The 24,049-nt window shown below is 52.6% G+C and overlaps 1 protein-coding gene across 5 annotated transcripts in view; it reads left to right on the top strand.

Annotated features, from left to right (window-relative positions):
* The window catches only part of COL26A1 (collagen type XXVI alpha 1 chain), a 194,953-nt gene that overhangs the window by 118,274 nt on the left and 52,630 nt on the right, over positions 1-24,049 (top strand). For all 5 annotated transcript variants that reach the window (XM_038539198.1, XM_038539194.1, XM_038539195.1 and 2 more), the window contains exon 4: positions 23,466-23,527. In XM_038539198.1, coding sequence (XP_038395126.1) covers positions 23,466-23,527 — 62 coding nt within the window. The remainder of the gene's footprint in view (positions 1-23,465; positions 23,528-24,049) is intronic.

Here is a 24,049-nt window from a genome sequence, read left to right as displayed (position 1 = left end):
GACAGTATCTTTTGATGGACAGACATTTTTAATTTTTATGAAGTTTGATTTACCTATTTTTTTCTTTTGTTCTGTGGTGTCATATCTAAGAATTTATTGCCAAAGCCAAGGTCATGAAGCCTTATTCTGTGGTTTCATCTAAGAGTTTTATGGTTTTCACTCTTATATTTAGTTCATTGATCCATTCTGTGTTAAGTTTTGTATATGGTGTGAGGTAAGGGGTCTAAGTTCATTCTCTGCATGTAGATATCCAGTGTTTTCAGCACCATTGGTTGAAGAGCTATTATTTCCCCCATTGGATGATCTGGGCACTTTTCTTGAAAATCAGTTGGGGAGCACGTGGGTGGCTCAGTGGTTGATCATCTGCCTTAAGCCAAGTCGTGATCCTGGGGTCCTGGGATTGAGTCCTGCATTGGGATTGCTGCATGGAGCCTGCTTCTCCCTCTGCCTATGTCTCTGCCTCTCTCTCTTTGTGTCTTTCATGAATAAATAAATAAAATCTTTAAAAAAAAATCAGTTGGCCAAAATACATGTTCTACTTTTTTGCTTCTTTCAGCTGGGTGTTTTCCTGACTCTGCCACTTTCCAGCGTGTGCTGGGGCGGGGGGTGGGGGGTGATGGCATTCTGTCTGAGCCTTCATGTCCTTGTTTGTAAAACCTCAGCTTTACTCACTACTCAGGTTGTATGGCAGTCTCAGAGGCTCTATGTTCTGAGTTGTAATTGCCATGAATGGGCCAGTTCTGGGTTGGCTTTGCCAGCTGGGGACTGTCTCTTCCCTGCCACAACTTCCTGCTCTTCCCCCTTTGGTTACTGCAGGGGCCACATTGCCCTTTCTCTGTGTTTTAGCTCCTGAAAACTTGGAGGGGCCACACAATCTCTTAGCTCATTCTCCCCATAGCCATGTGTGAGAGTTGGACTTTCCACCTGCAGTTCCCTGGGGGTGGGGGGTTGGGGGGGATGCTAGTCTTCCTGTACATCTTCTTGTTGATTTATTCTGCAATTCTAAAAGAGTTTGCCCAATAAGTTGGAAAGGAAGTCCCCAAATTGGGCCTAAGTCTCTGCTGTGTTGCCAGGATTACAATTCTGTTAGGTGTGTGTGTGTGCATGTGCGTTTGTGCACAGGCACGCACTGTGATTACTGCTGTCCAGAAGATGCCAGAATGTTCCAGCTCTAACAGATGCCCACCCTGCACCTCCCTTCCTCTCAACAGTGCTTAGTGATAACCTGTCCCTTTCCTTTCTTCTTCTTCTTTTTTTCTTTTTTTTTTTTTTAAGATTTTATTTATTCATTCATGAGAAACAGAGAGAGAGAGAGGCAGAGACATAGGCAGAGGGAGAAGCAGGCTCTCGATCCCAGGTCTCCAGGATCAGGCCCTGGGCCAAAGGCAGGCGCTAAACCGCTGAGCCATTGGGGCTGCCCTCCTTTTCCTTTCTTAACACGGAAGAAAACCCCCATCTGTGTAGAGCCCCTGCTAACTCTGGGCTGGGCCTAGTGTGGGAGTGGTGGGGCTTCTGCTATCCTACTCCTGTAATTTTTACCATAGCCAGGTGAGGGCGGTAGAATGGCCCACAGGACAGGTAAGGGCACAACTTGGCCCAGGCTCTCGCTGGGAAGCCCTGGGGACAGGTTCCTTAAGTGCTGATGTAGATCTCTGCTGAGAAGGGCTGGGACATCACCACATCCCCACTCACCCTCCTTTTGGGGAAGCCCCTGTTGGAACTCCTCACATCTTTGCCAAGTTCAGCAGCTGGCAGTTTCGATCCTAGAGATGATCCTAGAGAGACTCTTGGTTTCATCTTCTAGAAAACCTCAAGCCCTGTTTGTATCTGGTGGTTGACAATCATAGTGGTTTGCCCATTTCCTTTTTTTTTTTAACCTACACTTACCCCTGGCTTCCCTTGGGTTTTCTGCCCTGCTCTTTCTCTCCCCTCCCCTCTGCTTTTGATCCATTGCACTGCGTGTGTGTCAGCGTCTCCACGCAGTCCTCCCCCAGTTCCTCGTCTGTAAAAGGAGGAACTGAACTGGACAGCAGCCAGTGGTGTTGACATAGAGGGGGGTCGTGCATCTCCTACTCAGATTTGGCCAGAGCTTTAGACGGTTTCTCCTAGAACTTGCCCAGGCCTGGATAACCATGCCCTGCAGCTTCCAAGGGTTCAAAGACTGTGAAAACCTTTTGGGGGTTCCCTGAGCTCTCATGAAGAAGCCTGCATCTAGAGTCTTTCAGATCAGGTGATAGAATGGAGAGGGACCCCCTAATCCTCACCGGGCCCCATTTCACATGGGGGTGGTTGCTTTTTAAATTCTTGGGCATTTGCCTACCCACCAGAGTGGCCTGGAGCTTTTCTCAGCTGGGCCTTAGGGATACACCACATTTAATTCAGGCAGAGCAGCAGACCCCTGGGGACCCCCCTCAGACCTCATAAATGGGGAAGAAACCAAATGCTGTTGGGGAGCAGCGCAGCATGCTGAGGATATGGGCTCTGAGTGGAGCTTGGCCAGCTTCCGACTGACCTTGGACAAGGCCTGGCATCTCTATGGTCCGGGGGTGAAATGGGGTAACCTGGGAACCCCCCCCCACCGGGAGGAGTGTGCTAGCACAGAGAGCTCGTGTCCCCCTTTACAAGGAAGGGGTAAAAGATTCTTTTGCCTCTTCCCATCAGTAGAGCTCATGTCTGTTTCCCCTAGCTAGGACTGAGTCACAAAAATTCTTCTATGATCCGTTTTCTGGCCCTCACCCCTGTTTTTTTTGGAAATCTGAAGCCACATCCTAAATTTCCTCTGCCTAATTTTAGTCTCTGGGAACCACAGCCCAGATGATGTCAGACTGAATATGAGATGCCATTGGTCTTCCTGGGCCCGACTGTCACCGGCTGCCCGCAGCACTGCCATCCCACGGGGACAGGTGGGAGGGGTCATGGTCATCAGCCACAGTAGGAAACTTCTCTATAGGAAATGGTCCTTGGCATTTGGGATCCACCTAAATGGTGGTGGGCTGGGAAAGGTTTTCCCAAGGGGAAGAGGCAGTGCTTCCTTCATTGGCAAGCTTTTTCAGGACACCCTGTGCATGCCAGGAGCCAATTTGTGTCCAGAGGAATGGGCGAGATCCTCCTCTATGAAAATGGACCTAGTCCACCCCCCACACTCACCCAGCAGTGCAATTATTTTTTAAGACTTTTTTTTTTTTTTGAGATTTTACTTATTTATTCATGAGAGACACAGAGAGAGAGGCAGAGACACAGGCAGAGGGAGGAGCAGGCTCCATGCTGGGAGCCCAATGTGGGACCCCGGGATTATGACCTGAGCTGAAGGCAGATGCTTAACCACTGAGCCACCCAGGCACCTGTAGAAAACTTTTCATTTATAAAATCCCTTGAAAATGTGAACACTTGATTCCAAGTTTCTTTCACGTCTTTAAAGGAGCCCTTATGAGGGAAGGTTCTAGAATCATAAGCTTTGGGGTGAAGACTCTTTTGCTTCTCATTCCTTTTTTAAGATTGTTCATCAGCTTCTGCCTCTCTGAGGATAAATACCAGGCACCTAAGCAGACTCTCAGGGCCCCACATGATGGAGACCTGTGTTCTGTGTGCTGGGCTCTCTCCACACGCAGGGCCTTTGCACACACAGGCTGGCCCCTGCACCTGGCCAGCTCTCCTGCCATCTCCTGGCTCCTGCTCTGGGAGCCTCCACCGACAAACCACATCTGCATTTGAAGCTCCTCTCTCCATTTCCCAAATGGCATGTCACTACCCCACCAGCACACAGGATACCACGGTAGCTGTCTGGTGACCCTGGGTCTCCACCAGTGGACTCGAAACTCCCTAGGGCAAGGAACATATTGTAGCCGCAATACACAGCAGGGCATGGTGAAGGTCTGCTGAATAAATGCACGATGGAGAGGTGGATGAGGAAAGGATAGAAGGAACATCCTGAGCTTTATTCCTGCCCTGCCTCTATGTGTCCACTGGCCTTAGCACAGCTGCTGAGCCCTGCACCCCCCAGTCAAGCCTCTGTGGCTGGGTGATACGTTTAGAATTCTCTCCTGCCTTTCCAATGAGATGAGACGTATTATCCTGAGCGCTCCTCTGTCCCTGGCCTCCATGTGGTCCTTACCCCCCCCAGCCTCCCATTGCTTTAGTGACCCAGTGCCCTATGGCTTTGCAGAGGGAGGGGTGTGGGATGCGGGCTCCCCATCCAGCCCTCCCCTCCTCTCCTCTTCCCCACCAGCCTCAGATGTTCCACATTCAAGACAGCGGAGGCTGAGATGCTGGCCTGCCGCAGGCCTCATGCACCTCCCAGGTTGGGCCAAACTCGCGCTCCCTCCCTTTAGGTCTCCAAGGGCCCCAGCCAGTGAGCATCTGTATCTCTTGGAGGCCTGGTCCCCAGAGCCCAAGTGGGGCTCCAGGCAGCTCCGAGAAGTCATAGAGGCAGCCATTCCAAGGAGGATGCTGAAGATGGAAGCCTCATGCTTGGAGATGCTTCCTGGGACCTCCCCCCATCATCAGGTCATCATGCTTGCAGGTGCCAAGCCCCTGAGGGGCTGCAGCCTGCACTGAGATGGCTGGTCCAGGGCAGCAGTGCTGACTGTCCGGCTGAGGGCTACAGCCCAACCCCCCTGGCCTTGGGGGAGGTAAGGTGGGTGGAGGAAGGAGCACTGGCTGGGATCACACAGAGCGGGTCCAGGGTACCCAAGCTTCTCTTGGATAATTCTGGCTAACTGCCATCTCTCTGAGTCTATTTCTTTGTCTTCAGTCAAGGTAAACAGCTTCTCCTCTCTTTTCACATAGAAAGTGAAGATGCTTTGGTCCCTCCTTGAGTTTGCACTCAGGCTGGGCTCTGCAGCCTTTGAGCAAAGCCCACAGGTCCCACGTCTTGTCCGGGCTGGGAGCTGCAGTGTCCCTGTAAACAAGTGGTGCTAAATACAGGCAGAGCATCAGGGGCCGATGGCTTCCCCGTTGTCCCCCACCGGGATCCTGGACTAGCGGCACGGACCCCTGGCCCTTCCACGTTCGCTGCTCAACCCTGACTGAGGTGTAGGAGCAGGAGTGGGGGGCGCAGCCCACACAACACAGCCCACACTCCCACATATGAGACAGACATGAACAAAACACACATGAAGACAAGCCTGTGTGAACACGTGCTCGTTGAGGCTGGTGAACTTGCCAATGGGGTGGCTGACCCAGCCAGGGCCAGCATCATGGGGGATAAAATGAATTAGTATAAGCAATGTGCCTAGAGCAGGGTCTGGCACCTAGTAAGCCCCCAAGGGGGTCAGTTGTAATTATTGCGATTATCAGCCCCAACAGAAGAAATCATGAAACAGTGGAACTGACTGATGGGCCGACCCCACTTCAGCAGACGTCACTCCTGTAGGAGCTGCATCCCAGGCGGCGGCAGGAGCCAGCAGGAGCCCCTCCTGGGCTCATATGGTGGCGCTGCCACTTATCCTGGCTGGGAGGGGGGCTTGGGGAGCCTGTTTCCCTGTCTGTCAATGGAGACGAGAGGGTCCACATTACAGGGATGGTGTGCAAAGACGAGGAGCCAGGGAAGAGTGAGAGCTACCTCGGGAACCACAGGGCACCCAGTGCAGTATGCAGGGAGAATGTGGGAAGGGGGGGGACGGGGAGCCAGGCTGAGGGTGCAGAGGCCATACTGTTCAGGGCTTTGAAGGGCGAGCCTAGGAGTTTGGACTTTATACCCCAGGTGATGGGGGCCTGTGGTCCAGAGAATGAGAGACTTGCCTTAAGGGAGCTGGCCATGGGCTGAGGAGCCCTGAGCTGGCCTGAGACAGCTGCAGGGTGGAGAACTTTTGGGAACTCACATCGTCCCGGGCTCTGGGCCAGCTTTGTCTCTGACTGGCTGGGTGTTCTCGGGCAGATCTCTACCCTCTCTGGACCACCGACCATAACCAGATAAGATGGGGTTTGGGCTCTGTGTTCAGTGAAGGACCACCTGTAGGTACAGCCTTCACGGGCCTCCTGGGAATGCAGACCAGCCCCCGTTGTCGGGAAGGGGATTCCGTGGTCAGTCAGGGATGGGTCCTGCTTCTACAGATCACTCTACCTCTGGCAGAGCCTGGATGGCCCTGAGTTGGAGCCCCGGGCTCCCAGCATCATCTTGGAAATTATTAATTGAATCAGACTTGAAAACTGCCTAAGTGCTACTTCTAGTAGCATTAGTACTAGTAATTCTGATTTACTGATTTTTAAAAAAGATTTTATTTATTTATTTATTTGAGAGTGAGAGTTGGGAGAGGGACAGAGAGAGAAGGAGAGAATCTCGAGCAGACTCCCTGCTGAGCTCAGAGCCCAATGCAGGGTTCGATCCCACAACCCTGAGGTTGTAACCTGAGCCCAAATCAAGAGTCACATGGTTAACTAACTGAGGCACCCGGGTGCCCCTTGACTTATTCTTTATATACTGGTTCTGCCACCCTCAGGAAGCCCTCCTGGATTTGCCTGCTCCCTGGCTCCCTTGGCTTGCTTTAATAATGGTCTCGTGGGTGGTCTCTCCAGGCCCGCGGAGCTCTCAAGGGCTGAGTGTGTGTTCTCACTCCCTGAATCTCGAATGCCCAGGACAGTGCTTCCTGGCCAGGGTGCTCAGCAGTGTTTGTCGAATGAAACTCTGTGAGGTAATTTACTAACTACTGCTCCAAATACTGGGCAGAGGTGAGTGCTTCACTTTCCTTAGGAAGGAGTCTATGTTCCAGAACCTTCCAGGGTCATTTCCATTTGGGGAATTGCCATCAGGATCTGATGCTGAAAGCCTGTCTTCCCCCTTCAGGTAGAGCCTCAAGCCTGCCTTCCAGAGCTGGCTACTGTTGCTGCTCCAGATCCTCGCATGCCACTGAGCCCTGGGGCCTCAGGGAGGGCATTCCACCTCTTGGTTTTTGAGTCAAGCATTAGCCTGGAATGTCCTATATTGAAGCCTTAAGAGACTACCATGATGGGGACGGTGGTACCCGGGTGGCTCAGTTGGTTAAGTGTCTGCCTTCGGCTCAGGTCATGATCCCAGGGTCCTGGGATTGAGCGCTGCATCAGTTTCCCTGCTCAGTGGGGAGCCTGCTTCTTCCTCTCCCTCTGCCCCTCCTCCTGCTCATTCTTTCTCTTTCTCTCTCTCTCTCTGTCAAATAAATCTTTAAAAAAAGAGAGAGGAGGGGCACCTGGGTGGGTCAGTGGATGAGCATCTGCCTTTGGTTCAGGTTGTGATCCCAGGGTCCTGGGATCGAGTCCCACATTGGGCTCCCCACAGGGAGCCTGCTTCTCCCTCTGCCTGTGTCTCTGTCTCTCTCTCTCAGTCTGTATCTCTCATGAATAAATAAATAAATAAATAAATAAATAAATAAATAATCTTTAAAAAAAAAAAAAGAGAGAGAGAGAGAGGGATGCCTGGGTGGCTCAGCGGTAGGGTGCCTGCCTCTGGCTCAGGTTATGATCCCGGGATCCAGGATTGAGTCTCACATTGGGTTCCCTGCAAGGAGCCTGCTTCTCCCTCTGCCTGTGTCTCTGCCTCTCTCTTTCAGTCTGTACCTCTCATGAATAAATAAATAAATCTTTAAAAAAAAGAGAGAGAAAGAGGACGACCATGATGGGTGTGTGTGTTTGTGCACAAGCACATGTGTTGTGGGTACACATATGTGTGTGTGCCTGTGCATGTATGCATATGCATGCATGTTCATGTTTGTGCATGTGTATGCACACACATGTGTTTGTATATGTGTGTGATCCCAGTGTCAGACTCCTCATGCCCATGCAGAGCTTGGACGTAAGAGCTAAAAAGGTCTTTGGGACTCACACACACACACACACACACACACACCATACTTTGTGAACATGTGTATATACATAAGTATTATACATACGTATGAATATTATACATACATATAAATATTATACATATGTGTGTTATGTAAAAAACTTTGGGCCCAAGGGATTTGACTATGGCCAAGGATCAGGGGCCCCTGTTCATGCTCCATAAAGGTGTGGACCCACAATGGAACATCATGCACTGGGCATCTCTTCATAATCTAGTTGCACATGACCTCTCCATCTAGATCACTGTGAAAGTACCAGCATGTACATACTGTATTCTATCCTGTATTTGGATCGGCTGGCTGGCTGACTAGCAGGAAGAGAACAGGGCATGAGGCTGCCAGCCCCTTCTCTGCCTCCTCTCCAGGGCAGGGGTCGAAAGTGGGGGCCTGCAGGACCCATCCAGGCACTGTGGTCCCCTCAAGCTCCAGGAGCTCAGGTCACCTAAGGAAGTGGACAGTTCTGTTCTGCTGATGCTGACTCACCCATGGCAGGTGTCAGGGAGTGGGGATCCATATTCTCAGGAATCTGGGACCAAGGTTTATATCTGAGTCAGAATGGGGGTGGGACTGGGGGCTCCCTGTACTGCAGATGCTTAGATCTGCAGCTCAGTGAAAGAGGAGACAGGAAAAGTCCACCCCTGGCTCCCCGAGGCAGCAAGGAAGCTTGTCTGTCTAGACTCTAGATGAGGAGAAGTAAGCCCGAGAAATCAAAAGTCTCGGGCCTCTGCTCCCACAGGGAGCCTGGGCCGCAGAGCTGGTTCTGAGGTTGGAGCTCTAAGTGACTCAAGTGGAAACATCCAAAATAAAAGATTAACTATTCAAATCCAGCAGCGCAGAAAAAACGTAACAGATCACGATCAAGCAGAGTTTAGCAAATCTACTCATGTAATTCGGCTCATTAATCGTTTAAAAAGTACAGGTCAGCACCTATTCATGAGAAAAAGCGCTGGCGAGCCAGGCAGGAAAAGGACCTCCGGGTCACGCAGATGCTGGCTACCGATGGCACAAGCCAGCATCATACCAGCCTGAGTCCCAAGAAGTGTCCCTTCAAAGTCGTGAATGGGATTTAGAGGCAGCCCCCGGACTTCTCTGCAATACCGTGAGTTAGAAGAATAAAAGGCACGGAGAGTACTGAACGTCGGTGTGACAAAAGGCAGTGTAACCAAAGCAAAAACCACAGGCCGTGGACAGGGGGCACGTCTCTGCCATGTGTAAAATGAGACACTGGGTTGGGATCAGAAATATAGGAAGAACTCCCGTGAATCCGTGTGAAAAAGACAGAAAGATCCCATAGAAAAATGGGTCAAGGACATGAACAGGCATTTCAGGGTCTGGAGGAGAAGTGGCTTAGAACTCTAGGAAAAGATGTTCAGCCTCATTAGCAATGTGGAAAATGCAAATTCAAACCGCAGTGAGATAGCATTTCACACCCACCAGCTTGGCATCCTTTTTTCATCTTGGACAGCTGCCTCTCGGGGCTCCAGGGGGCTCCAGCGCACAGGGCTGAGGGGGTGTTGGAGGAAGCAGAGGACCGGATGCCCCCACATACATTAGGGACGCTCACTCCTGACTCCTCATTGTTCTTCAGGACTCAGCTGTGGCTGGACAGTGAGCAGTTTGGGAGCCTTCCCCAGGGCCTCTCCACCTCACCCCACACCCCCCAACCCAAGGCCCCGGGGGCTGCCAGGACCGCTTCCTTGGAATGTGCTGGTGTCAGGCCCCCACCTCCCAGGCAGCCAGCTGTGTCCCTGGCTGCCGTGCCTGGGTGTGATCTGCAGAGCTAGGAGAAGGGAGCTCAGAGGGTAACTGGATCAGACTGCCCTTCCCTTGTGCGTGGACAGACCCCTCTCCCAAGAGAATCTGCACCCCCAGCTCCCTAGCACCATATCCCTAAAGCTTAGAGAAACTGAAGGGAGGTTGTTGTGGCTCTCTACCCTTCCCACACTGCAGGCCAGCTGTGAGAACAGAGGGCAGGCACCAGACACCGAGGCCAGCCTTTGGCTGTCTCCCTACCTGCAACGGCTTTGCTTCTGGCCTGAGCCTTCTCCCATCTAACACCCCTGGTGAGTCCCAGAAGCCTGGGATGGGACCGGTGTGGACACCAGCCCTGTTGTTGGGGCTGCAGACCAGCGTCTGAGTGCTGGAAAATGTAGCCCCAAACCAGTAGCTGTACTCTGTCTTCTTCCTTGACTCTGTACCCAGATGGAGCTGCTGACTGAGGAGGATGGGCATTTCTGGATCCCAGACCGCTTTTTGTCTTCCTGGGCTGGGCAGTCTCTTCCCCCTCTCAATTATGGGGACAGTATTTTATTATTTTCTTCTTAGGCTCTGTTGGCAGGAGAGAGCAATGGGAGAGTGCTTCGTAAACTGTTGTGCTTCCAGTGGTAATGTATGGCCTCATTCTTACTATGGTGTAAATGACTAAGAAGGATTAATGATGTGCCCACCCTGGGAAAGTCAAAGCTCATTGGATGCATAATCAGGACTGGGTTTTAGCTCTAGGATGACCACTGCCCTAAAAGTGTGACCATGGCCATGAGCCACTTTACTATCCCAGAGCTGTGTTCTAATCTGTCTAAAGGGCCGGGTGAGATAGATCTAAGATCCTTCAGTCTGTTCAGTTGTATGGGAGATTTACTTTCTTTTTTTTTTTTAATTTTATTTATTTATGATAGTCACACAGAGAGAGAGAGAGAGGCAGAGACACAGGCAGAGGGAGAAGCAGGCTCCATGCACTGGGAGCCTGACGTGGGATTCGATCCCGGGTCTCCAGGATCGCACCCTGGGCCAAAGGCAGGCGCCACCCAGGGATCCCGAGATTTACTTTCTAATACGAGTACAAAAAACATTGCCCTTTCTCAGACCTGCACTCTGTGCTAATTCTGCATTCCCTCGAACGGACCGGTTCAGGGCCCCATGAGGTGACCTTGGTTTTCTCTTCTGAGCAAAGCAGCTGAAGTTCAGAGGGTTAAGGAACTTCCCCAAGGTCACACAGCTTGGTGGGGGCAGGGTCCAGAGATGACTAAGCCTCAAGCTACAAGGCAGCCCCTGTAAATTCTGCACAAATGCCCGTGTATTCTTCAGATGTGTTTTAAACTACTGGGGCAGTCGTGAGGGAGGGAAACGACTCTAAGAAAGAACCAGATCATATCTGAGTGATCCTCCAGGCTGAAGAATACAGCCAATTGATCCGTCCTCAGTGAAAGTCTCTGCTTGGTGAGGGGAGGGGCCTTACCCAGTGGTCCCCTAGTTGCCATGGAAACCGCCTCCTGCTAGGACAGGCCCTCCAGATTTGACCCCCTCAAGAGAGAGCCAGGAGTCTTGTCACCTACCAGCTCCTCTTTCCTGGCCTCCTCCCCATGTCGTGACCGGAGAGCAGGTGGCCCAGGGCTCCAGCCAGACCTATTCCTGGCCAGGAGCGGTGAAGGTGGCAGCTGACCAGTGGATGGTGGCCCCTGAGAGCTGGGTGTGTGGGGAAGGGGGCAGAAGTATGTTAGCCCCAGACGCTGCGGGATGGGCCTCCTCACGTGAGCCCCCCCTTGGATGTCTGAGCACCAGAAGTCAGAACACCAATTCCCGTCCACCTCTTGCCGTGAGCCCAGGGGCCGGAGGTAGCTGCTTCTGTGCCCCCCCGCCCCCGGCAGGCAGAGCAGCTTCTCTGTCTCTAAGGTCCCAGAAACAATTGTGTGTGTTGGAAAAAGACCTCTTCCTTTCAAAAAGCATCTGAAAACTGCTTCAAGCACTTCTCCAACATGAGGGCAGGCCTGGGGTCCCTCCAGCCTGGGATCTGGCCTCAGGAAGCCGCAGGAAGAGCCCCATGTTCACCTCCTGGCTCCCCTAAACAGCACCATGAGGCAGATAGAGAAGACCGAGGCCACAGCTGGAGCCCACTGAACCCTGATTTAAAGCCGAGCCGTCTTGGGCCTCCACCTTGCCTTTGGAAGAGGAGGCACCCCGAAGTGGGGGAGGGATCTGTTCAGTTCTTGCTCTCCTGTGTCTCCTTCCGCTCTGCTGGGGCTCCTCCCCCAGTTCACTGCCCCATCCAATCCCGCCACCTGGGGACAGACCAGTGACAACTGTCAGCTCATAGAACTCTGCTGTCATTTCCCTCCGAGAGCCCTGACGACCAAAGAAGCTCCACCCCCTTCTTGCTGTCTTGCTGTCTTTTGGACACCTTATCTGTTTCATCCTGAGCCCTGACCAGTGCCCAGTAGGGAAGGCCCCACTCCAGCTCCAGGCTGTGGGTGCTGCTCACCACCCGCAGGAGTTCAGAAGCCCCTGGGCAGAGTCAGACGACAGTCCCCACCCCCTACAACCCCTACAACCCCCCCATCCCCACCCCCACTCCATGGTCCGGAAGCCCCTTGGTCAGCCAGCTTCACTTTATGGCCCTTGACCCTTGACCTAGGGCTTGGCATCTCCTTAAAAAGGATTCTTTCCCAGTGACACACAACAATGGCAGTACTGACTCTAGGTGTCACATGGACCAGCAGTCACAGAGCTCGTCTCCCTCGGCTGTGCTTGCTATCATCTTTCAGGCCCAGGCGATGCCATCTGCCAGCTGCGTGAGACCCCACAGATATTTACAGTCTGTTTCTGGAGGAGGGAAAAAGAGTCAACACTTCAAACAATAACGTCGGATTAACGATACGAAGCTCAGAGTGCGCTCAAGAGAAGCCACCAAATCCCTGACCCCAGACGACAGAACAGGGCGAGGGAAGACTGGACCACTTCTTTTTGTGGTCATGAAATCCCTTTGTGTCCCGAGGGACATCCCTGGACGACCTGAAGTCCCTCCACTGAGCAAACGGTGGCACAACTGCCTTCATCCAAGTACCCCCTGCTTCAGGGACCTCACCCCACCAGCTGAGAGCCCACAGGTACCTGACCTTGCAGGTTTTGGAGTGTCTCTGATCTGGTTCCTGCTCCTGCCTGCAGGGCCTGGGGCAGCTTTGTCACCTCTGTCTCTGGAGGCCACTGTCCAAAGGGCAGGGACAAAAGCCTGGCCTGGCCTCACAGGGCAGGAACTATTGTCTCAGTTTTTCAAGGGTCCCCCTGATGGGGAGCGGCTGAGCTGAGATGGAACGGGGCCCCCCACTCCTCACCTGGAGTTTGGGATGCCCGAGACCCAGCCAGCAGTCAAGCAGCCTCTCCAGCACATGGGATGCTTCACATGGGATCACGTATCTCCAGAGCAGCCTGAGAAGGAGCCCTGATGGGGTCCGTCAGCTCGCAGGAAGCAAAGCCTGGCTCCTTTGCCCACGAGAGAGAGAAAGAGAGAGGGGGTGGCCAGCTGATGGCCTTCTGGCTGCGGTTACAGACAACATCCCTGCGTCTGACCCACGGGCAGGGGAGGCCCAGAGAGGGCTGTGCCCTGCCCGAGGACGCAGAGCAGACCCCACTTCTGGCCCGTCAGGGGCACATGCTCACACAGCGGGGACTGGCCTCTGGCCTTGGTAGCTGGTGGGCTGCTAGCAGGGGCCCTGCAGCCCCTTGTCCTGTAACCTCTTGTTGCTCCTTTGGGTTCCTTTTCCTGGAGTTGCCATGAGGGAGGTAGGTGGGGCGGGAGGGCCCCTGGCCTCCTATCGGTGACACTGGGTTTTTTTGTTTTGAGACAGAGAGAGTGGGAGGAAGGGGCAGAGAGAGAGAGAGGGAGAATGAATCTTAAGCAGGCTCCACGCCCAGCACAGAGCCCAACAGGGGGCTCGATCTCATGACCCTGAGATCATGACCTGAGCTAAATCAAGTGTCGGCCACTTAACTAACTGAGCCCCCCAGGCGCCCTGATAGTAGGGTTTTGTCACAGCTCTGTGTGACCTGGGAAAGCCTCCTCTGCTCTCTGAGCTGCCCTTTGTACAGGTGTAGGTTGGGACCATGGATTGTGGGTACTCTCCTGCCACATAGGTACCAGGTGAGACCAAAGGTGTAAAAGAGCTTTGCAGACCACCAGGCTCTGTATAGATGGGGAATGTTTCCAGGCTTCCACCCGTGCCTCAGAAATGGACCAGACAGACAGATACATGTGCAACGTGCCCATAAGCAACATGCACAGACACTCCCCTGTAGACCCCCTGGGTGTACAAACACGTGCGCACACACACGTGCACACACACATACTCACGTGCAGATTCTTACATGTCTGCATTTATGGGCTGCATTACTGGGTGAGGAACATGTGGGTTGGCCTCCCGCCTCACCCCTTCCTGCCCTGACCCTCTTGGAGCCACTGATGCTACCCCGAGCCAGCCACGCAGGCACCAGCCCCTCTGGCTCAGCAGCCCCCAACCTAAGCCACTGCCAGCTTGGTTATCTTGTTAGTTGGGGCCTCTGGGGGAGAACAAAGAGAATATGTCAGCCCCTATATAGCAAAGGGACATAAGGTACTTGTAGGAGGGATCTCATTTCTTAAAGAAATGCATTTATTTAATTCCTGCTGTTTCCCCACAGAAGTCGAAGGCCCTAATGTTTCAGAAAGGAAATGGCATGGTGGTCTCAGCCAGGATGAGGGGCTAGGGTGGCGTCTGGAGGAATTTCAGAGCACTGCAGTGTGGGATCCAGGAGAAAGCCCCCTGGGACCTCAGACCTCTCTCAGGCCAGGGCCTGAGGCAGGCCAGGGTACAGCTTAGGAGCCAGGAGCCACTCCCTGACTGCCTCGATGGGAATCTGGGCTCTGCCACTTACTAGCTGTGTGACTCTGGGCAAGCTACCCAACCTCTCTGTGCCTTGGTTTCCTCATCTACAAAATGGAGATAATGGTGGTTCCTATCTCATCAGCTTTGTAGGAATCAGACGAACTTAGGTGACAAGGAATTCCTCAGCACAACGTCTGCCCTTTGAAGGGCGTCTGGCACACAGTAAATGCTCCGTGAACATGAGTTGCCAGTTTTTTTTATCGTTACTATGGCCTGCATTGCACCACATGGGCCAGACCCTCTGCAAGCCAGAATGAAATGAACTTCAGCATCAAAATGTCTTCCTCACCTATACCTTAAATCCCTTTCTGTTTTCTTGGGACTTGAAATGGAAAGCAGCACTTGCCACGTACAGTGAGGAAGCTCCCAGAACAGACCTGTCAAGTGTGCCTGGGAGAGCCAGCCACAGAGCGGCCCCCTCCCCTCCCACCTGGTCCCACTGAGATCCTCCAGGGCAGGCGCCCTGGATGGTGAGCTGGGGGTCCCCTTCTAGTTCTGCTTACCTCCTGAGAGGATAGTCCCCTGTGACAGGGCTATAGGCCTGCCTCCTATTCCTAGAATACAAGAATGGATGAGACGTGGCTCCTGCCCTCAAGGGGTGTACAACCCACAGGGTAGGAGGGGTACACAAAAGGCCATCTCCACCCAAGGGGAGCTGAGTGCCACAAGCAAGATGTGTACAGGGCCCATGGATATTTGTGGAAAGCAGGAGCCAGAATTTGCCTGGAGTGGTCATGGAAGGCTTCCTGGAGGAGGAGGTGCTTAAGTAGGAATTAGCTGATCAAAGGAGTAGAATGGGAGCCATTTCTAGATGTAATAATAAGACAAACAAAGACCAAAGGCCTAGAAGGGTTTGCGTACTCAGAGCGTGGCAAGTAGCCCACACTGGCAGGGTTTGTCCTCAGGGCAATGGGAAGCATTGAAGGGTGACATGTCAGATTGGCGGTTTAGGACGAGCGGAACAGCATGACATGTTTTTCACAAGTGGACTGCATCTGTGCCCCAGCACCCACCTCAAGAAAGAGAACAGTTCCATCACCTTTGAGGCCCTCCACCTGCCTCTTCCCATAAGTGTCCTCCCCAAGGTAACGGCTGACCTGCATGCTAGTGCTCAGAGCTGGTTGCCTGTGTTGGAAGTTCAAGAAAAATGGAATCACACAATGTGTGCTCGTTGGGGTTGTCATCTTTCACCCAGCATTATCTTTGTGAGGCTCACCCCCACGGCTGCATGTGGCTTGCACACACTTATTATAGTGGACTGCTCCACTTTGTGAATATTCAGTTGATCCAGGCATCCACTGATGGAATTTGGGTTATTTATAATTTGGGGTTATTAGGAACAATGCTGCAGGGAACATTCCGGCACATGTTTTTTGGTGAAAGTATTTATTCATTTTGTTGGATACGTACCTAGGGATGGATTTGCTTCCACTCAGCCTTATTAGAAACTGCCAAATGGTCTTTTCAAGTGATTATATCATGGACACACCGGGGACACTGTCTGAGAATTCCCGTGGTTTCCATGCTCGGTAACTTCGGCATCATTAGTCTTTTTAATTTTAGCCATTCCAGTGGGGGTGTGGGAGTGCCACACTGTGGTTTAATTTGCATTTTCTGATATGGCTAATGAGTTGAGCTCCTCTGCATATGATTATTGCCCTTTTGGATATCTTACTTTGTGGAGATATGTATTCCGAGAATCCTCTTCTACTTGGTGGTAGGCCTGTTCGTTCTCTTGTGATGAAAATAAATTCTTAATTTTTTGAAAAGACTTTATTTATTCATGAGAGACACGGAGAGAGAGAGAGAGGCAGAGACATAGGCAGAGGGAGAAGCAGGCTCCCTGCAAGGAGCTTGATGCCGGACTTGAGCCCCAGACCCCAGGATCACGCCCTGAGCCAAAGGCAGATGCTCAATCGCTGAGCCACCCAGACATCCCTAAATTCTTAATTTTAATGCTGTGTGCTCTGGCAAAGTCTTCTTTAACATTAGTGCTTTTTGTGTCCTGTTGAAGAAATCTGTATTCCCTCGTCATGAAGGTAGTTGCCCATGGCTTCTTTTAAAAGCTATATTTTACCTTTTTTTCTTTGTGTTTTACCTTTTGCATTTGGATTGACAGTATATCTGGAAACAACTTTCACGTGTGGTGTGGCATTTTTTTCTTTAAAGATTTATTTATTTATTATTTTAGAGAAAGAGAGCACACGTGCATGGGGAGGAGGGGCAGATGGAGGAAGAGAGAGAGAATCTTAAGCAGGCTCCATGGTCAAGGGGAGCCCAATGCAAGGCTCAATCTCATGACCCTGAGATCATGACCTGAGTCGAAATCAAGAGTCGACACTTAACTGACTGAGCCACCCAGGTGTCCCAGGGGTAGAGGGCAGGGTCCAATTCTTTTATTTTTCTTTTCCATTTGGATAGCCACTTGACCCAGCACTGTTTATTGAAAAGTCTGCCCTTTCTCTATGGTACTGCTTTCATTTTTTTTCATAAATGAAGTGACTATAAACATGAGTCTATCTTTGCACTAATACTACAGTTTTTCAGTTACTATAGTTTTAAAGTAGGTCTCAATTTTAAAGTTCTCAATTTAAAGAAGTATACGTCTTCCCCTTTTGTTCTATTCCAGATTGCCCTGGATATTCTTGGACCTTTGTGTTTTCATATACATTTCAGAACTCATCTGCCACTTTACACATACACACACACACACACACACACACACGCAACCTTCTGACGTTTTGTATGGGATTGCATTGACTCTATAGGTCAACTGGAGAGAATGAACATATTTATGATATCAGGTCTTCCAATCCATGAGCATAGTATGTTTTTCCATTTCTTTAGTTCTTAATTCCTCTCAGTGATGTTCTATAGTTTTCAGTAGATTTTTTCCTCAGTAATTTGATAACTTTATGATGCTTTTGTGAAAGATGTCATTATAAAATTTCATTTTCTATTTGTCTATTGCCAGTACATAGAAGTGCGGTTGATTTTTGTAAACCATATTCAAGCAATCTTGCTAAAGTAACTTAATAATTCTAATTATTCCTCTTTAGATTTTGTTGGGGGAAAGGTGCAGCCTTTCCACACCAAAGGTTGGGGGCGTGGTCCAGCCATGGTCCACATGGTTCAAGGTCAAGACTCGTTGACCTTGAACTCTGGGCTAGACATGGAAGTAGAGAGGGTGGAAGACAGATTTGGTCAGCCTGGTCAGCAGTGATGAGGTGCAGAAGTCACAGACTTTGCCCAAGCTTAACCATGGTCCTGACACTGTGTGCATATCCATTGAAAGTTGCTGCTCCAGCCAGGGTACCATAGCCCAGGCCACCATGGCTTCATGGGAAGGGAAGTCCTGGGTTCTAATTCTGGCCTTTGATTGACAAGCTGTGCACATTGCTGAACCTCTCTGAATCTCATCCTTCTCACTCACAGAAGGAGGGCAATATGCCCAGGTATTTCTTTCTCTAAGCCAGTAGGTGCCTGGTAAACACTGGTGAATCGATTTCACTCACCAGCATTGTCCCTTTTGCCCATGGGGTAATTCTGTACATCACCAGGAAGTACTGCAGTGCAGGGGCTGCGAATGTGGATGCCCACAGGGGATGAGATGGCTGGCTGCGATTGTGTTCTGAGAAGCTTCAGTGCTGTCGGCTCCTTGGGGATTTCTGTTTCCACCGTGAGGACACCCATGTGAGGCTCCCCCTCTCTAAGAAGGAACTCAATTATTCTTCAATAAAAGTCTTGGCAGAAGTTCCTGAAAAATCTTGCCTTCTCTGTGATCCCTGATCTACAAAAGGATGGAATTTAATTATTCTGTCCTGCCCATGAGCCCCAGGGCTGGGCCTGGCATGCAGCCACAGCTTGATCCAACCCGTAGGCTCCCTGGCCCCCGATGGGGTTCTTTGCTCCGGCATGCACTGGCAAGTATAAGGGAAGCACAGGGTAGGTTCCCCCTTTGGCCTGGCCTTGCCCTCTCCGTCTTTCCTTTTAGGGTAAGTGGCTTAGGAAATCCAATGTGTCTATGATTACCTGGATATGCAGCTCCCTAGAAGTTAACTGGAAAGGTGATATCCTAGGTCCAGGTGCTACCAGAGCCTCTCTGTTCTCCATGGGGCTGGCCCACAGCCCAGTGGAGACCTTCGATAGATTCTGGAGCTCCAGCCTGCAGCTAGCTTGCTCCCTCCACCCCGGACCCCCATCTTCCTCCTGGCAAATTAGACCCCTACCTGTCATAGGAGCTTAAGCCAGGGATCTGTACGAGGTCTGTTTAGGCAGATTGCCTGTGTGAGGCCAGGCAGAAAGAATCTTGTAAAGGTGAGGGGTTGGGGGCTGAGAGCAGACACTCCAACATCCATCCCTGCTCAACCCCTTACTCACTGCATGTCCACTTCCTCCTCTGTAGGTGGGAGGGAAGACAGGGTCCCTCATGGGCTGACACAAAGATTTCAGGATGTGGTATCATCTCCTGTCTCTAAGGACTTTGGAGTTTTGGTTTGTTTTTTGAAGTCTTTTTCTGTCTGCTTATTATCTCTATTTTCTGAGTTTGCTTTTTTCCTGTTTGTTGTTTTGGACTTTGTCTTTTGCATTAGAGGCTCTTGATGCATATTTAACAGTCAGACACCGGATGCTGAACGGGCTCGGGCTGCAGGAGTTTGCAGCCCTCCCAAAGTCACCACACATCCTGATCTTGTCTCTTTGGCTGGAGGGGCTGTGACCTAGCTGAGGGGCATGGCCTGACTGGAGGGGTGTGGCCTAGCTGGCAGCGGGGTGTGAGTGAGAAAGCAAAAGAAACCAGGGCCTACTGAAGACAAGGACTCCCCCTCACCCTACAGCAGTTTCCAGCTGAGTGGGGTGACCAAAGTCTCACCAGTAGAGGAGGGTCCTACATGGCCCCCGTGGGAAAGGAGGGAGGCACCAAAAGAATGTGTGACCTAAGACTGGACTCTTGGGTAGAACAGGGCTGACCTCAAGGATAGTAAGATAGAAGGGTACCAGTCATATCTGTGCTAGGCCCAGCCCAGCTCTTGTCAAGGGAAACTGAGGCCACTTAGGACCTCCTCATTCCTGTGGTCCCTTGTGAACACACCTGGCCAGCCCTGCCCCCATCCCCATAGCATCTGACCCCACGGACCTCCCTGGAGCTTTCTTATAACAGGGGGATTTTAGGGCTCTCTTCCAACTGCACTCTGCTGGGGTTGGCCTTCTGGTGACATCCACCTTGCACGTGTCCCCTCTTGTGGATCCATCTCTCAGACCTCTCACAGAAGGGGCCAGGTGTCTGGGGACAGGGCCACCTGTGTGCCCTGGCTCTCCCTATCAGGGTCTTATGACCCCAGCTCACAGTGGTCTCATTTGGCCTCTCGATTTCTCTGCAATTGGCAAGGTCCCCCTTTGGGCCCAGGCCTGGAGAGTCAGCCTCACTTGGGAGCTGGGTCCTGAATTCTAGACACAGAGCCATCACCAGGAGCCGTACTGGCTGAAGGAAAACGGCAAGGGGATTAGCAGATGTTCTGTCCTACAGTGGGTGGACAGAGCCCAGCAGGAGAGTCGGGGGGCAGGGGCACAGATGGCAGAAGCAAAGAGACCAGGAACTTCAGGCCCTTGGCGCTGATCCAGTATAGACCCTTTTTACAGATGAGAAAACAGAGGGGCAGAGAGGACAGATGAGGCCCTCTCTAGGCTCACAGTGGGTTAGTGGCCTTATAGTTCTCTTTCCACTGACCACACCAAGCAGTGAGTCCTCCCTCCTCTCGCTCACACACACACACACTGGTTTGCCTGGCACATTCACACTTCAATACACACATATTGGCAAAGAGTCATAGGCACACTCTCCTGCATCACCAGGAATGTGCTGCAGCCCTGGGCACTTATGGGCCTGTGTGTGCTGGGGAGGGCGCTGGGATCATGGGAATCCCTCCGGATCTTGGGAAGCTGGAGCATTCATCTTAGCCAGAGGAAACCAAGAACCAGAGCCAGTGGGCAGGGCCCGATCTGCTCACTGAGCCATTCAGCACCCTCAGTGCCATTTCTAGGTCCCCACTGCTCCCCTGAATCATTAGAAAAATTTAAACAAACATAATATAATTGCTTGTCGATGACAGAATGCCAGGGGAACCATAAAACCCGCCTGGTCTCAGCGCCTGCCCAGGCAGGTGGCACGGGGAGGCCAAGCTGGCAGCCTCAACCCTGCCTGCTGGCTGGGCCTCCTGGGCCTCTCTGTGGCTGGGAAACTGGACCCCCCCACCCCGTGCCCGCTGCCAGCCAAGCCGCACCTCACCGGCCAAGAGGGGTGCCCGGTGCCAGAGCAAACTGGGCCCAGGCCCAACATACTTTCCAGAAATAGGTTCCTGCGAGAGCCTGAGGCTCACCTCTCCCTCCGCAGACCTTCTCCCCTGCAGAGTCCTGTTTGTTGCCTCAGACCCTGGAAATGCTCTGTTCACAGCCCCTAAACGCCTCTGGAATGTTCACTGGGCCAGGCTGGGGTTCTAGTTCACAGCTCCCCCACATCTGTCCTGCCTCCTGCTCTTGCTGCCGGTCCCCAGGGTGGAGTGGTGCCCTCTGGTCCTGGATGGGGCCTGGGACTCAGGCAGTAAAGTCACTTTTCACAGTCCTTCAGGCCCGTACTCCTGCAGAGCCAACGCCTGCTCCCCCGTAAGACCGAAAGACACGGCTGCTAGGGGAAGGTTCCTGGGCCTTTGCTCGAAGGGCAGGCATCCTCATTCATTATGCCCTGCCCTCCACCTCATCAGTGTCAGCACAGGGTCACCAAGGGATCCCTGAGCAGCAATGGCGCCTCCAGGTGGATGAGAGGGTGGTTGGGGAGGCACAGGGGTGGAGGGAGGGAGTGGGGACGAGGGTAAGTAGGTGGGGGATGAGTGGTGGGTGGCTAGATGAATGGGGTCGGGGCAGTGGGTGGGTGAGTGGGACCTGATTTGTTTTGGTCTCTGTCTTTCCATTAAAGGCTTATTTTAAGGCCTGAGAATCCTGAGCTGTCTGGTTTTTGTTTTTGTTTTCCTAAAGATTTTATTTATTCATGAGAGAGGCAGAGACACAGGCAGAGGGAGAAGCAGGCTCCATGCAGGGAGCCTGATGTGGGACTGGATCCCAGGACCCCGGGATCACGCCCTGAGCCAAAGGCAGACACTCAACCACTGAGCCACCCACGCGCCCTGCTTTGTGGATTTTTATCGCTTTTCCTTTCTTCACCACCCTTTCTTGGGTGAAATGAGGGGGAACCATGTGGGTTCAGCACCACCCCCCTCTCTTGCTGGTCCTTGGTGAAGTCCTGCCCTGTATACATTCTTCGAGTTGTTTGGAAGCTTCAGTGTTTATGCCTCAGTCTCTGATCTGTTTTATGTATCGGAGTTACAGACAAGGTTTTATTGAGGGGGGAAAAGAGTTCTGTTCTTAAAATATGCTTATAAACCACTGACTGGGCCCAGCCCAGGGGAGCCGGGGAGGGACATGAGGGTGAACGGGGCCTGTGCCAGCCCGCATAGCATGTCTTGTGAACCCAGCGAGGGCTGGCGAACAGACGGGCCCCCTGCCCTGAGGCCCGGCACCCCTGTGGAGGATGCAGCCTGAACCACGGTCCTAAGACCCCTAGCCCTCCGTCCCCCCATGTCTCAATCGCCACTGCAGCCCACAAACATTAATGAGGGGATTTACTTTCGGGGATGCAGTTGGGGAGCTCTCCAAGGATGGGGGTGCTGATGGGGGGCAGCTGTGGACACTGCTGGTGAGCTTCAGGCCTCCATGCAGTCCCAGGGCCTCTGATGGTCAGCCCCCAGGACACCAAGTGGGACCTACTGAGTTACCCTGATACCTCCGTGTCCATTTGGCCCAGAATGAGGTTCCTGGAAGGTCAGGCTTTGAACAGAGGGAGGGATTTAGGCATCCCTTGACTTCTGGAGCGAATGAAAGCTCTTTAGAACAGCTTTGAACCGTCTATTTACTCTTTAAACAGCTCCGGTCCCCAGGGCAGACAGACATAAATAGATAATTGTAGCCCAGGGAGATGTATGCCTGGGGAGTTAACCGTCCCTAGGCTCCCAATTGGCCTTCCGGTTTCCAGTCCCTCCCACGCCTGCCCACGGCACCTGCTGCTGCCACAGTGAGCTTTTAAAAATGCAAATCTGACCTTGACGTTCAGCCCCTGCAACAGCTGCCCACTGGCCTTGGGACACTGCCCAGAGCTCCCCCGCCAGGCCTCTGGTGTTAGGGCCCAGCCCACCGCTTGTGGGGGCTGCGGGGGATCCCCGGTTTGCTCTGATTCTGACAGGCTGCTGCCAGACCCTCCCCTGGTCTCGCTTGTCTCCAGACCTCAGCCTCTTTCCTCACCCAGCCAGTCATGTGCATCCCTCAGGCCTCGCCTTGGATACCCCTGCCTCCAGGATGTCCTCCCTGACTACTGCCTCCCCTGACCCCAAATTAGCATTGCTGCTGCCCCATGATACTCTTTTGCACATTCTGTTCTTACAGCCCTAGCGCAGCCCTTGCCAGCCTGTACCTCTTTGCCCTTCCCCCTCCCCAGACAAGTTCTCAAAGAGAGCACATCCCCTTTACCACCTATTTATCAGTTACTGGATTTTTTTTTTTTTTTTTTGAGCTCCTACTTTGTGCCAGGCCCTGGGATTTGTAGGCAAATAAAATTGACAAAGACCCCACCCTCATGGCACTCCAAGGCCAAGGAGGCATCTGGTGCTGGCTCAGGGCTGGCTCGGACGCTTTGCTGAATAAACGGACAGTAGAGTGTGCTGTGCTCAGAAAAGAGGCAGCTCAGAGGTCAGGCAGGCTGCCTGGAGGAAGAGGCACTGAAGATAAGGCTCTAAAGGCTGGGCAGTGGTCTTCCAGGAAAGCTGATCCAGGAGCTCCTGGCCTGCCGGCCTGCGGAGAGGCTACTCTGGTGGCTGCTGCCCTCACCTGCTCTCACTCCATTCTCACCCTTCTCTTTCAGAATGCATGAACTGTACCCGGCTCAGCGACATGAGTGAGCGGCTAACCACGCTGGAGGCCAAGGTCAGATGGCCTGGGGCGCCCGGCCTAGGGAGCTGGCGGGTGTGTGTGAGGGTCCCGCATCAGGTACCTGCTGGCCGTGGCTGGGGAGAGAGCCCAGCCCTAGGGAGCCCAGTGGGCCTGAGTAGCCTGGTCTTGAGCTTGGGTGCTGCTGGGGTCTCAGTGGCTCTGGGTAGCCTTCTCTGGGCTGCGCCAACCTCGTGGGGTCGGGAAGGGGTGTGGGGAGAGCCAGAAATCTGGAAGTCTCAGACAGCAGGCCGGTCTGGGTGTGAGTCCCAGTGACTGGGGGGCTGGATGCCCAGAGGTTGACCCCTCAGTGGAAAGAGGAGGATCCCCTGTACCCCCACAGCTGCTGCCCCCAAACCTGGCTCCTCCTCTTCCTCCCTGTCTGGCACACAAGGCTGAGCACCAACAAGCCTATGGAGGAGGAGCTGCCGGGTACCTGTTAGCTTTCTCCCTGTCTACATCAGGCGGCGGCCTGGGTCACCTCAAAGGCAGAAGAACTGAATAAAGGACAAGTAATTT

The sequence above is a fragment of the Canis lupus genome, chromosome 6 (assembly GCF_011100685.1).
Source record: "Canis lupus familiaris isolate Mischka breed German Shepherd chromosome 6, alternate assembly UU_Cfam_GSD_1.0, whole genome shotgun sequence".
NCBI classification, from domain to species: Eukaryota; Metazoa; Chordata; class Mammalia; order Carnivora; family Canidae; genus Canis; species Canis lupus.
The sequence above is the reverse complement of the archived record's forward strand: the minus strand, read 5'-3'. Positions and strand labels throughout refer to the sequence as shown.